Here is a 14,910-nt window from a genome sequence, read left to right as displayed (position 1 = left end):
TGGGCTATCTGTTTTATTCTGTTGATCTGTCTATTCTTTCACCAATACTTGATTAGTGAAGTTCTGTAGTAAGTCTTGAAGTCAGGCAATGTCAGGCACCTGACTTTGTACTTCTTCAATACTGCCTTAGCTATTTTGGGTCTTTTGCCTTTCCATGTAAAGTTTAGGATCAGTTTGTCAGTATTCACAAAATAACTGGCTGGGACAGAAATCAGCTCTTTAGGGGTCTTCCTTAAATATGACATTGATGAAAGAATTAATATGAAAGAGAAAGCCCAAAACAAACATACTGTGGAGGAAAAAAAGGAGGAAACAGACTATGCAGGGAGAGTAAGATTATGAAAAGACATTATTAATATGATGAGTGAGATAAAAGAAGATATTGCATCCTGACAATAAGGACAAAATGCTCTTTTTTAAACTAACAGAGAACAAAATAAGAGCTCTTGAAATTAAAAATATAGCAGATATGAACATTTTGATGGACAGATTGAAAGATAAATTGAAAAGAATCTCCCAGAAAGAGATGTGGAAAGTTGGAGAGGAAATATAATTAGAGGGCCAGTCCAGAAGTTCCACCATGTGCTAAATAAGTGTACCTCAAAGAGAAAATGAGGGACTTCCCTGGCGGTCCAGTGGTTAAAACTCGGTGCTTCCACTGCAGGGGGCACTGGTTTGATCCCTGGTTGAGGAACTAAGATCCCGCATGCTGCGCAGTGAGGCCAAATTTTTTTTAAAGAGAGAGAGAGAGAAAACGAAAGAAATGTTCAGGAAATAACTGAAGGGAACTTTCTAGAATGGAGGAATGCAAGTTTCCTGATGGAAAGGGATTCATGAGTACCCAGTATAAGAGATGAAAACAGAGACACACCAAGGCACATCAGCAAATTTCAGAAAACCTGGACCAAGGAAAATATGTTCCTTCTCCATCTTGGGGGCAGGGGGGCAGTCTTTTTTGATTTTTTGTCTAGCTGTTTCATCAATTTGAGACAGGGGCATTAAAATTTCCTACTATGTTTGCAGAGTTGCCTATTTCTTTAATTCTGTCAAATCTGGCTTCATTATATTGAGGCTCTGTTATTAGCTGCATAAATGTTTATGACTGTTATGTCCTCCTTATGAATGACCTCTTGTATCATTATGAAATATCCCATTTTATTTCTGGTAATGCTCTTTTCCTTAAGTCTATTTTTTTCCAGCTTTGTTGATAGATAAATTACATACCATAAAATTTCAAGCTCTTGAATGACACAGTCCAGTGGATTTTAATATATTCAGGGTTGTGCAACCATCACTAGTCTAATTTTAGAACACTTTGTCACTCCAGAAAGGAATCTCATGCCCATCAAGGGGCTCATTCCTCCAGCCCCCTTTTTGGCTACTACGAATAATGCCATTATGAACTTCTGTGTAAAGGTATTTGTGTAAGCATATGTTTTCAGTTGTCTTGGGAATATACTTGGAGTAGAGTTGTTTAACTTTTTGAGGAACTGCCAAACTGTTTTGCAAAGTGGATGAAGTCTATTTTGTCAGATATTAATACAGCCACTCCATCTATGGGGAATCCTTTTTCCATTGATTTACCTTCAGTCTCTCTGTGTCAAGTGCACAAACAGCATATTTAGGTCTTTTTTTAACTCTGTTTTTATAGTTTCTGCTTTTTAACTGGAGCTTTATCCCATTAATTTAATCATTGACACTGTTCAGCATAGGTGTACAAGTTTGGTTTCTGTTTCTCTTCAGATTTCCTCTGTTCTCCCTTTGCTGCTTTATTTTGGATTATCTGACTATTTTTAGAACTCCATTTTATCTGCTTTTAGCTGTAGTTCTTTACATTCTCTTTAGTCGTGGCTCTAGGATTACAGTACACATCCTTAACTCTTCCGTCCCCTTAGAATTCACACTGCACACTTCACGTGAAGTATAAAAACTTGGCAGCCGTACAGGTGTATCTGCCTCACTCCTGACTTCCTTTATGCTACATCTGTCTAAGGTATTGCATCTACTCACGTTATAAACCCCACAAAACAACAGCATTTCTGCCTAAAACAGTCATATCTATTTTTTAATGAGAATGAAAATAATCTTTTATGTTTTGCCCAGGCATTTATCATTTCTCACATCCTTCATGCCTTCTAAAGATTCTTCATCATTTTCCTCCAGCTTAAAGAACTTCCTTTAGCATTATTTGTAGTACAGGTCTGCTGGCAACAAATTCTCTTGGTTATCATTTATTTACAAAGGTCTTTATTTTGCCTTCCTTCTTTATATTTTCAGTGGTTATAGAATTCTAGGTTGACGATTATTTTACTTTTAGTTTTAAAATGCTGTTCCAGGCTCTTCTTGTCTCCATGGTTTCTGATGTGAGGTCCACAATAGTTCAAATCACGGTTCCTATGTAAGTAATATGTCCTTCTCTGGCTGCTTTAAGATTTCTCTGGCTTTCAGCAGATTGACTATAATGTGCCTAGGCATGATATTCTTGGTATTTATCTTATTTGGGAATTACTGAGCTTCTTGAATCTGTACATTAATGTCCTTCACATAACTGGGGAACTTTTCAGCCATCATATTTTCTGACCCATTTTCTCTCTCTCTTCTGGGACTCTGATTATTCTCTCCTTCTGGGCCTCTAAGACCTTCTGACATTGTCCCGCAAGTCCTTAACACTGTTCACGTTTGAAAATCTTTTCTCTCTCCATATTGGATAAGTCCTGTTTCTGTACTGAAGTTCACTCTTTGAGCTGTCATATCCATTCTGCTATTAAACCCATCCAGTGATTTTTTAAATTTCAGATACTGTATTTTTTTAGCTCTAACGTTTCTCATGTTTTTTTTTTTCTTTGCTGAGATATTTCCTATTTTTCATGCAGTAAGAGAATATTTTCCTTTACCCAATTGAATATTGTTATAATAGCTGCTTTAAAGTCCTCGTCTAATAATCCCAACACCTTGGTCATCTGTGGATTCATCAGGTAAGTTTGTATTGTATCCTGAATATTGTGAATGTTATGCTGCGGCAACTCTAGATTGTTACAGTTCTTGCCTGAGTGCTGATGTTTTCGTTTTAGTTGACAACTACCTTGGTTAGACTCAAGCTGCAAACTGTCTAGCCTGCTGTGGCAGCTGCTCAAATATCAGTTCAGGTGTTTTAGCCTTATCTGCAAGCTATTTTGAGTTGGCCCTGTGCACACATGGTTCAGATGTCACCCACAGACTTGGGAAGAGTTTACACACAGAGCACGGAACTACTCTTCTCTGGCTCTCTCCTCTCTGGAATTCTCCCCTCACTTTGGCAGCTGTGGACACAAAGGGCTCTGTCCTCTGATTTCTCAAACCAGAAAGGCTGCCGTTTCTACCAGAGCATGAGGTAACTCACACCACTCTGTGTCCATGGCCCAAAGCTTCCGATTTTCCACTCCCACCCAAAGTCTGCCCACCTTTGTTCATGTTCCAGAGATTTCAGGGAACTGTTTTTGTTAGTTTGGGTTTGAGGATGAGGGACTATATTCTGTCCAGACTTTACAGTTATTACCTGCAGAAGAGTTAGTCTTAGGAGCTTACTTTACCTTACCCACCAACCTCAAATTTTATACCCAGGCAAACTACTATTTAAGTGTGCAGATAAAGCCATTTTCAAATAGACAATGTCTCACAAAAATCACCTCCCAAACTCCTTTTATTGGAAAACTACTGGAGAATGTCCTCTACCAAAAATGAGGTTTTGAATCAAATAAATACATACATGTGGTCTAGGGTTCAGAAGATGCAACACAAGACAGAATCAGAAGGAATCCTAGGGGTACAGTAATGGGGAAACAGGCCAAGAGAACACTGAACTCACAGTGTTAGAGAAGTCTTCAGGAGTGATTTGTTCAAGAAGACAAACTTAACAAGACATCCAATGTACCTGAAGATTTTGAAAAGAGATTTACATAATTAAGGAAGTGTTTGGACTTCAATTACTATTAAGTACACAGAAAATTAAACCAGTCTAAAGACATCAGAAAATTATTTCACTCCAGGGAAAACAAAACGCACTGGAAAAGGCAAAGTAATCATAGTATACCATGTGGTTTACCTGTAGCCAGATGTTACATAATCATGACGTAAATCCTGAATGTTGATCTGGTTAAAACTACTACGTAACTATCAGCACCTGAGGATGGAAGTCCTGGAAAAGTGGTGGTACGGGGGATGAAGAAAAAGAGCTAAGTTCGTAGTTCTCAGCCTCAGCTGAGGGTGACTTCGACCTCCCAGAGGACGACTGGCAATGGCTAGAGACATTCTTGGTTGTCACTTTGTGGGGGAGTGGATTGCTGGACCTGGTGGGTAGAACGCAGGGATGCAGCTGAATATCCTGCAGTGCACACCCGAACAAAGAATTGATTGGTCCAAAATTGCAGTAGTGCCACAGCTGAGAATGCTGAGCTAGATCATCATTTTCAGTAGTGGTGTGTCAGCAGATGATACCTAAAATTAAAGCATCAAGTAGCAGCATGGTGAGAGATGCAGTGATGGATATAGAAAGAATTGGTTGAAGGCTTCGGGAATGGGAAGTGGGGCTAGGTGGTGAGGTCCTGTTGGCTTTGTAACAAGCCTTGTAGAATTCTGCCTCTTTAAACTATGTACACATACAAGGTTGATATTTCAAGCAACAATTTAAGTGAAATTAGAGAATTATTTAGAAAGATACGAAAGTGTGTAAAGGAAGGCAGAAATTCCCTGAACCGAGGTGGTGGCCAGGCTGGTATTCTTGCCCTCTGCCAGGATGTGGCCACGCTTTACTCCCTGCGTAAATCGCACCATGTCTGTATGTAAGAATGATGTGATGAAGAGAATGGCACTCCCTCTTACAGGTAACTAGATCTGCTCCAAGGCTGTGATCTTCAGGACTTGGCTTAACCTGTAAATGTGGTGGGTGATTAAGGCACACGCCTCCTGGTGGCAGCACGCCAGAATTGTAGGCCCAGTGTGGTGTGTGTTTGTTTTGGGGTTTTTGTTTTTGTTTTTTTTGAGGGACCATGAAAGTTCAGTGGGCAATTGAGGAAACTGCAGCAAGCATTTAACTTACTCAGTCTCTGAGGTTCCTGTCACCACATGAGCAATGTGGAGCATCTGCTTTAAGGATGGTAGCGGGCTCCACAGTCCCGTTCTGGTTAAACTGAAGTTTCAGTTTGTTAAAAGGCTGGGAAACTAAAGTGCAGCTCTGCTCTTTGCTCTTCTGTCCTCTGTGCTGGAAGGAGAATGGAGCTGCATGTGCCCATCCTGCCTCGCTGGTCATGGGCTTGCTGATTCCAGGTTGAATTGTGTTGCCGGTGTTTCTGTGCCTTCTTGGAGGAGGGTATTCATATGCGTCACAGCACAGCCACCTGACACCTCCATGCTGTCACTGCCCAAGTGCCCCCTGTGCAGCGGCAGCTGATCCCCAAAAGCCCACGCAGCCCGCAGCTCTGGCCTCGGTGTGCTTCTTGCTCTGGGGGCCGGACTTCATCCAGAGCTTCTTTACTTGCAAAGCAGCGTGTGAACTTAAGCTAGGTGTGGCTGAGGGGAGATGGAAGGGGAAAGAAGGGCATGAGGGGCCCACGGTCAGGGTGGGCTCTGTGGCAGGGGCTGCTACCCACTGTGGGCTCAAGAAGCTGGTCCTTCTGTCTGGAGCAGGTGTCGCGCTCGTCCTTGGGGGTCCTTGAGCCCCTCCCCATGCCTGCACTGACCCATCACGAATAGGGCAGGGGCCCGCCCGACGGCGGCAGGGTGCGGTCCTCCTCTTGGTCTGCCCTCCTCGCACCGGGCTGGCCGCCGAGGCCTGGCGGGTGGGCGGCCGGGGGCCGTCCGTGCTGCAGGCATCTCACCAGGGCCTCGGGCAGCTCCGTCCCACACAACCCACGTCGCTGTGTCCCGTGGTTCCAGACCTGACCGGGTCTCCCCACCCCTCCTAACCCCTTCCGGTCCAAGCGCCCATGCTCCCAGCCTGGGTTCTGCCCTCTCTGCCTCTGCCCCACCCCCTCCTCCCATCCCGAGTGACTGACGCTCCTGAAACATCAATCGGCCACATCCCTCTCATGCTCAAAACCTAAGGTCTCAGCTGGCACTCGAGGCTCTGCTGATTGGGCCTTGGGCCTCTCAGAACCCAGGCTTTTCTTCTACCCCCTCCTCGCTGGGTTCACACTGCTCTGGCCCCCTGGCCATCTTGCTGTCCCAGGAACGTGCCGGGCTCGTGCTCGCCTCAGCGCTCGGCCCTGGCTGCGCGGGCTGTCCAGTGCCCCATCACCACAACCCAGCGCCTGTGCACAGCGCCTGCCCCTCTCTCTTGCCGGCTCTGCTATCTCTGGCGGCACTCAGCACAGCTGAGATGACATCTGCTCATTGACTCCCGTGCCGTCCGACTCCCCCATGAGAATGTAAGCCCCCGGAGGGTGGGGACGGACCGTCCACCCCCTGTACCTCCTGGGTTTAGTGGGCCCTCAGAGCAAGAGTGGTGGCTGGAATGAATGAATGAGCACTGCCGTCTCAGCGCACTTGTGGGAGGAGAGACGCAGAGAGAGGGAGATCCGTGTGCCTCGGATTGCGTGTCCCGGGTATCCGCGGTCTGGCTGAGTTGGGCCCGTTGCTTCCACCCTGGCAAGCTCGGGGACAACCGTCCCCTCTCCTGGCCCAACTCTCCACCACCCTCTCCCTCCACCCAACTTCTTTACTTCCTGAATTCACCTGGCTCCCTAATCACACCCTGAGAAAATCAGTGAAAAGGAGAGCCGCTAGGAGTCACTGCAAAGACTGCGGCTGCCGCCCGGAATCAGGTGCGTCTCCCCCTCCCAGGCAGCCTCCTGGACCGCCCTTCCCCGGTGGCCAGCTGTCTGGTTTGCCCGTCCAGGCCTGAAGGGGTTCCCGGGCCCCTGGAGAGCTGGGGTGAAGCAGGCTGAGCTGGCCTGGAAGAGGCCCGCAGAGGTGATCAGACCCGCTTGCCTGGGTCCTGGTCGTCAGAGCCGGGCACCTGGTGCGTCCGAGATGGGGTGTTGGATTTGTGAAGACTCACCAAACCTTGCTGACTCTTGTTTGTGGCTACATTGCACTTTGATGGTTTTTAAGGAATCCACAGCAAGAGAAAGAAGTACAGCAAAACGTGCACTGGCAATCACAAGCCTGGGCAGGGTTTCAGGTGCTTATCAGTTCTCGATCATCAGGGCAGTTTTCTTTCCTCGAAGACCGCGCTTGGAGTGGTCATGAACTCCGCCCTCCTGTGGGTTTGCTCTCTGTGCCGTCCTCCATGCCCAGCACTCACACCAGGAGCTGTGGGGACAGCAGGTGCCAGAGCCCACCTGGGAGGGGATGGGGGCTGGGCCATCAAGGGAGGCGTACGTAGCTCGGGGGAAGCTCGCTCTCCCCGCTCCGAGCCCGGTCTGCCTTCCTCGCGGCAGCCGCAGGGACATTCACTCCCGGAAAGCGGCCCCGGCCGGTGCCCAGCTCTGGGCTGCAGGAGGCCCGGCCTCACCCTCCCGGCCGCGTGGCCTCTGCTCAGTTTCCCCGAAGGCACCTTCGCTCCCGCGGGGCCTGCCCACGTGTGCCCCCCTCCGGCCGGGCGCTGGGTTCCCGGTAGCTCACCGCCCTGCCCCCTCTACCCACAGGTTAACGACGAGAATGTCGTGAAGGTCGGCCACCGGCAGGTGGTGAACATGATCCGCCAGGGAGGGAATCACCTCGTCCTCAAGGTGGTCACGGTAACCAGGAATCTCGACCCAGACGACACCGCCAGGAAGAAAGGTGCCCTCCCAGCCGCCAGCCCTGCCCGAGGGATGGGTGGGGGGCAAGGCTCTTCCCCCCAGCCCCCTGTGCTCAGGCGCTTGCGGGGTGTGCCCCATCTCCTGCCACTGGGGGGTGTCCCGTTCCCCCTGCCCCAGAGTAGGAAACAAGTCAGAAAGGGAGGTTAGGAGGGGACTCGGGCTTGCCCACAGGTAGTGGCAGCCTCAGGCCAGGGCTGTGTTCAGCAGACAGGGGCCTGGGGGCTCCCGCTCCAAACTGACCTGCATCGGTCACTGTGATGGCACGCAGCCTGGGCCCATGGAACGGAGAGGTCCTCAGGGCCACCCTCCTTCCCAAGGGAGGTCACAGCTGGGGGACACTGGGGCTGAGCAAGGCCTGCAGAGGGGCGCCGGGAGCAGGCCAGAGCCACTCCCTGGCAGGAAAGAGACTGGAGAAACACGTCGGGACCTCCGGTATTTCAGCACTGCCGTGACCACTGCCAGCTTCCCCACCCTGGGGGAGGCCCCATCTCAGCCTTCCCAGGAGGTTCAGGGGCCCTACCTGCCGTTTGTTCTGGAAGGGGCAGGGGGGTGGCGGCACTGGGGCCCGGCTCTCACCTCCATCTCTCCTGTCTGCCCCTCAAGCTCCTCCACCTCCAAAGCGTGCTCCGACCACGGCCCTCACCCTGCGCTCCAAGTCCATGACTTCGGAGCTGGAGGAGCTCGGTAAGTGCCACGTCCGGCCCGCCCCAGCCCTGCGCTGTCACCAGCACCCAGCACGCCAGTGGGCCGGCCTTGGCGAAGCCCCAGCCTCTGCATGGCCCTCTGCTTGCTCGCTCGCCCCTCTCCTGGCCCCGACACCCGGAAAGGGGTCAGGAAACGCCCCCATGTGCGGCGCTCCCACGCTGGCCCGCTGGGGTCCTGCCGGCTTCGGGGGTGGTTAGTAGTTTCGCCTAACCTCTTTTTGGTTCGTCTAACATTGTTTTGTTTTGAATTTTTGGGCCTCTCACTAGTGGATAAAGGTAAGCTGCCCCACTGTGGCCCCCCCAAGCAGCCCCCCTGCTGTCTAGGGTGCCCCCCGAAATCTTCCCCCCCGTGTGTGGCTCAGACCAGAAAGCCGCAGCCCTGGCGTCTGGCATAGAGAGCAGTGGGGTTGGCGGGCCTGGTGGGCTGCCGGCCAAGTGGAGGGAGGTCCTGGTGCCTTCTCGGAAGGACTGCAAAGGACAGAGGGCTGTGGCCATTGGACCCCACCACGTGGCCTGGGGAAGGATGTGCAGAGCAGCGTGAGCCCTGGGTCTAGCGGCCATGTGGCTGATGAAGAGGGATGGCTCCGGGCGCTGGTTAAACGTCACACCGGGGTGTCACCACGGCGCCCAGGGACACCTCCAGGAGGAGGTCGCTCTGACCACACGGGAGCGGGCGAGTGGACTGACAGCTTTCTCCGCTGAGAGATCGGTGGGCAGGGAGGGGAAGCCTCTGTGAGCTCTGCCCAGGGCAGGTTATGGGGGCACAAAACAGATCGTCAGGCCCAGCTGGTCCGGGGGCTGGGAGTCCCAGCATCCTCACTGGTCTGCCACCTGCTGTCGCTGCCACCTGGTCCCAGCCTTCAGGGGGAGACCCTTTCCTTTGGCCCTTCCTCCAGAAAAGTACAGAGCGGCCCCTTCTCCCTTGCAGCTCCTTTGGGAGGGTCTCCCACACCCTGTCCTCCCCAGGCCCAGGCCGTCTCCCAGCAAGGGCCCCCTCGCCTGTCACTGTGTCCTGGGTCTAGAATCTGCAGCTCAGCTGGAGACCTAGGTCTTCTAGAAAAGGGCAGCACTGCTGTGGGGCTGCCCACCTCCACCCAGAGCCACTAGTTCGCCCAGAGCCCCTTTCCTCTGGCCCCTCCTTGCCCACACCTTGTCTGTCCAAACAAGACCCTCCAGGAAACGCCCCCTGAACCCCAGGCCTGGCCCAGCCCCCAACGGGGATGACAGTGTGAATTCACCCGTGCTTCTCTAAGGCCAGGCAGCATGTGCCACGCGGGCTCCCCCCAGGAGGACCCACAGGCAGGTCACCTTCAAGGGGGCGCAGCTCAGGGCGCTGTGAAGGTCCCTCCTAAGAGCAGCCTCGGCTCACGCGGTCCAGTTCGGCGGGGTGCCAGGAAGGGGCGGGTGCTGAGCGAGAGGAAAGCCCCTTGTCCCCGCGGGAAGGTTTGCTGGAGGGCAAATCAGAAAAGGCAGGCCACCTGCCGGCAGGTCCCAGGAGAGCATAGACAGGGCACCCCTGCCCACCCGCGTGTGCCCCAGAGCCAGGGGTGTGCGCGGTGGGGCGGTCGGCCCCCAGCGAGGCAGCGCCGCCGCCACGGGACTCACGCTCCCCTTTCTGTTTGCAAGCCTCCGTCCGGAAGAAGAAGGGTAAGGGGCGACCCGGTGTCTTGTCTCACCCCCCGCCCGCACGCCTGTGGCCCTCAGCGTCGAGTCTAGAACGTGCCGTGACCTTGTACTGTCTCCTCCCTGCTCGGGGTCCTGTAGGGGGCCCAGCCCCAGGACGCGTCCCGTTTCAGTCTGTCACACCTGCCCCGCCCCTCCTGTCTGTGATGCCCCAGCGTGTTCTGCGTCTCCCCAAGTCGTGTCCACGTCATCGTGACTGTGGGGACCCCGCGCCCTGTCACAGCCGGGCCTGCCTGGGTCGGGGGTCAGGCAGCCTCCGTGGCTGCTGGTCAGGGTGCAGGCCAGCAGGGCCCCCAGCAAATGGACCCCTGAGCGCCCTCTGCCGTGGGTGGCGGCTGCCGCCTCCCTTCAGCTCCAGAAAACCCCCCGCTCTCCAGGAGGCCTGCTCTACACGTGCAGGAAGACTGCCCTTGAGCTGGGGGCAGCTGCAAGGCCACGCCGCTCCCTGCCCCTGCCCCTGCCCCTGCCCCCGGCCGGCGTGGAGACGGAGGACCCAGCCTCTGTGCCGTGAGCAGCTAAGACACCAGCGCCACGTGCCCAGCAGCCGGGCCCCGATCGGCCCCTCCCGCAGCAGTGCCCACATCTGGAGGGTTTCTCACCTAGTAGCTGGAGACGACTCCCCCAGCGACTAAAAGCAGCACTGTCCGTTCAGGGGCAGGCGGTGACCCTCCCACAGGCCGTAGGCGCTACCGCTGAGACAGCACGGTACCCAAAACGCTGAGATGGCGAGGCGGGCCTCGGCACCCAGCAGGGCGGTATCTGGGGGCAGGGTCGCGGGTCCTGGAGCACCGGGAAGCGCCTCCTCTCTCACCCACCGTCTCCCCAGAGGCAGGCTAACCCTCGCAGCCTCCTCTGGAGCAGTCCTGGGCCTCCCCCACACCCCCAGGGGCTGCCCGGGAAATTCCCAGTGGGCTTTCTAGGATGGGTCACTGTGTCAGCCACGTGGTGGACGCCCAGGGCACAGGAAGTTTCCTGGGATTACCTTCCCCTCGGAACCCCCCTTCGATCCAAGGCCAACGCCAGCTGGCAGGAACCCTCCGTCCACCATAACTTCCAGAAGAGGCACCACACCAGGGGCTGCAGGAGCCCCGTGGCCACAACAGGGTTAGCCGTGAAAGTCTGTTGTCAGGGGGAGCAGCTCAGACTCGGAGCCGGCCCAGCCTTGGGGGGCGCATGTGGCCTGCCCCCAGGGGCCCCAGCAGCCAAACACCCCGGGCTGTGACAAAAGGACAGAAGTCGTGTTCCGCACGGCCAGCCTGGGCCAGGGCAGAGGCACACAGAGGACAGGCCAGAGTCCTGGAGAGGGGGACCCACCTTCCTTCGGAGAGTGGAGAAAATTGGACGCGAGTTTGAGCTCAGACGCCTCGAGTATTTCCTGAGGACCTACTCTAGTCCCCGGACACCATGCTCACGGGCACCAGGGGGCGCGGGACCACCACGAGGGCCACGCTGGCCCAGGGCGGCTCCAGGCCCTGCGGGCACCTCCAGCTGCTCCCGCGGGCCCGTCCCTTGGAAGGCGTGTGACTCGTCAGGGCCCGCAGGCCGGGGACAGTCGGCTGGGGTCAGAGCACCCGCCCCCATTCCCGCACGGCCTCCTGGGACGATCAAGCACGAGACAGGCCGTTGGCAACAGCTGCTGCTTTGGCACGAGCGCTCATCATCTATGATGTCGGTGCCGTCGGCGCTTGGCTTCCCTCTTGGAAGCTGTGTCGTGGAGGAAATCCTGCGCCGTGCCCTCTCACCCCGAGACGGGGCGAGGCTGGCCCTGCCCCCCAGAGAGCCCGGCAAAACAAGCTATTCAAGGTCACGAGGAGGGACAGGCTTCCTGGACGCCTCCGGGATTAGGACGCATTCCATGAAGCTGACTGCCCGAAAAGCAGAAGGGGCCGAGAATCCCAATCCCGGCCTTGCCGGACATTTCTGGAGCACCTGGGATGCTCTCCCGACGGTTCTGAGGAGCAGGGGTGCCGGAACCGGCCCGGCACGTGGCCACAGGCAGATGGGGGTCACAGAGTCTCCGCGGTGGGCGCCCCACTGCCCCCCGGGGAGCAGTGCGGCGGGAAACACGGCCACAGGCTCCTCTGGCAGCCAGGTGTGCCGCGTCAGCCCGGGGGGCCTCAGCTTCCCCAGCTCGCCCCGATTTCGGGGGTTGTTTCACTCCACGATTTGATGCCTCCCTCCTGCAAAGCCGGCGACGTCTGCTGGACGAGCTGGGATCTCTCCTGCGGGAGGGCTCGGGCACGCGGGTGACCCTGCCTGTGGTCAGGGGAGGGCCCCGGGTGGGGACTCCGGTGACAGGCAGGAGTCCCCACCTGTGCTCTGGTTCCCAAGAGACACGTGGCGGCACGCGACCCACCCATGCTTGACATCCACCGCCCGCCCTCCCCACCCAGGAAGCGTGCAGCCTGTGGACGGTGGGCACCCGACTGTACGTCTGCTTAGAAAGTTAAAATACAGGGGTCACTTCCAGAGTGTTCCATCAGCTCCCTCCTAGATTGTTTCTGAAGAGCTGACAGCTTTGCAGTCGGCCTGCAGGACTGCTTTCAGCCTCAGAGGGCTTCATTTTAAGACTGCAGGGCGCTGCACTCACTAATCCTCTTCATCTGGAATCCTTGAATAGAGACGCAACGCCAGGCTTTTACAAACCGTGCATAATAATCCTTATGAGCCCAGAAAGACAAGCAGGAACCCAGTCTCACAGCTTTTCTTAAAAGCCTTCACGTGCAGGCAAACAAACCCTCCAACACAGGGGCTGAGCAGAGTCTCGAGTCAGGCCACCAGCCTCCCTTTGAGACGAGGGCCAGGAGGGGACCCGGGCCCCCAGGAGGGAAGCGACGCAGGGTGGCCTTCTGTATATGAACCGCACAAAACCACACTAACTAGCTGTCACTGAGGACAGAACAACAGCCCCTGACACAACCCCACAGACCAAGATGCTCTCATGTATTCTGGTTCAAAAGAAATGCTTGGGTGGCATGGAGACCAGAGGGCAAAGGCTTAAACAAAGACCAGGACGTCCACCTCGAGGTCGCCCTGCCTCCAGCGGATACGCCTTCAATTACACCCCAGACCCGATGTGGACGTGGCATGACTGTGCGGGCACGGCGCCCTGACTTTTCAGTCAGCTGGACCAGGCAGACCGTTCCGACGGCAACCCATCGGATGGCCGCTGTCGGCCAAGGCTCGGCACCCTGGCCCAGGGGTGGACCCGGGGGCCAGGTGACCCCGACTGGAGCCCGAGCTCCTACCTGCTCCCAGAGTTCCACCTGCATGAATGACCTCAGGCATCCCAGATCCCCAGTTGTTCTCTCTGCAGAACGGGAATAACCCCTCCCCTATGGCCAGGCTCCTGTTAGAATGAGGAATGGGATGAAGATGCCGAGAATTTCCACGGGGTCGGGCACTGCTGTCATTAACGATGGCGCCTTCGCCTCACCTGTGCACACCCACCATCGAGGTGTGTTTTGGGGGTGCCTGCCACATGCCTGGGGCCCCAAGCGTGCTGGGGGTGTGGGGGGACCAGACGTGGACTCGCAGGGCCCAGCTGGAGACAGGAGCCTCTGGACGGTCCAGCTGGTGTAACTCTCCATCCCAGGAGAGCCGTCCGGCCCCGGAGCCCCTCGGCCCTCGCCCTGTGCTGTGCCCCGACGTGGCCAGCTGCACGGCGGCCAAGCTCCCCACCTGCAGTGCCCCCCACGGGAGAGTCGCCCTTTCCCTAACTCAGTGGCATCCCCTCCGGGGCCACATTCCTGGAGGCCCCAGGGAAGGGGGGGAGCCTAGCGGAGCTGCACAGGCTGAAGCTAAGGCTGGGCCTGAGAAGACGGCCGAACCCGCGGACGAAGGTCCCAACGCGGGAGACGGACCTGACTCCCCGCCGCCGTTGGAGAAAGAGCTGCACCTCGGCCAAAGCAAAGCCGACAGCCACTGGGAGGTGCCCGGCTTCCAGGAGCGGGCCAAGGGGACCTGCAGGTCACCATGGGCTCACTGGGGACGTCAACCAAGGACCCTGAGTCCTCTAGCCAAGGGGGCGGGGGGGTGGGGGAGACGAGCACAGGAACAAGTTAAACCCCAGCCTGAAGAGAATCCTGGCCCAGACCCGAGGAGAAGGCTTCCTGAAGGAGGCACGTCGCTGGGACTGGGGGTGTGGGGCAGGGGATCCGGCAAAGGGAGGAGCGTCAGAGGAGAGGCTGGGCCACGAGGGTGGGCGCTGAGCGGCCCCGCAACCGTAGCTGGGCTGCGCAGAGACGTGGGTGTTTCCAACCCACTCCCTAAGGGGGCGGGCGCTTACCAGTGTCCCCCGAGGAGGCCAAGAGCCGGGAGAGCGGGGGTCCCAGAAGCAGGGAGGATGCCGGGAGGGGGCTGAGGGACCTGAGCGTCCCCGTGCCAGCTGGCAGGTCGGGAAGGGCCTCCCACGAGCTGCCGTGCCTGAGCTCCTCGGCCTTCCCCGAGCAGGCGACCTGGGACTGTGGGACCCTCACCCTGGTCCAGGATGTGGCTGGGCATCAACCAGAAAGGGGCCCCGAGAAGCCGGAGGCCTGCCTGTTGGGGTCTGTGGGGACCTCTCCAGGGGCTGTGCTCTTCCTGGGGGCCGCGGGCCTTAAACCCAAGTGCCCGGAGCTCCCACCCGGACTCTCACGCTGGCCTCGCAGCTTGGGGCTGCCGAGACCCCAGAGGCCTGGGCCTTTCTGACAGCACGAGCTCCGTGGGGCGTCACAAGACCCCAGAAGGGTGTGGGGTGAGCTAGG

General features: G+C 56.1%; 1 protein-coding gene across 10 annotated transcripts in view; it reads left to right on the top strand.

The window, feature by feature from the left end:
* SHANK2 (SH3 and multiple ankyrin repeat domains 2) overlaps positions 1-14,910 on the top strand; it is a 552,759-nt gene that overhangs the window by 516,374 nt on the left and 21,475 nt on the right. For all 10 annotated transcript variants that reach the window (XM_059932287.1, XM_059932286.1, XM_059932284.1 and 7 more), the window contains 2 exons: positions 7,623-7,758; positions 8,382-8,462. In XM_059932287.1, the coding sequence (XP_059788270.1) occupies positions 7,623-7,758; positions 8,382-8,462 (217 nt within the window). The remainder of the gene's footprint in view (positions 1-7,622; positions 7,759-8,381; positions 8,463-14,910) is intronic.

Source organism: Balaenoptera ricei, chromosome 8 (assembly GCF_028023285.1).
Source record: "Balaenoptera ricei isolate mBalRic1 chromosome 8, mBalRic1.hap2, whole genome shotgun sequence".
NCBI lineage: Eukaryota > Metazoa > Chordata > Mammalia > Artiodactyla > Balaenopteridae > Balaenoptera > Balaenoptera ricei.
The sequence above is the reverse complement of the archived record's forward strand: the minus strand, read 5'-3'. Positions and strand labels throughout refer to the sequence as shown.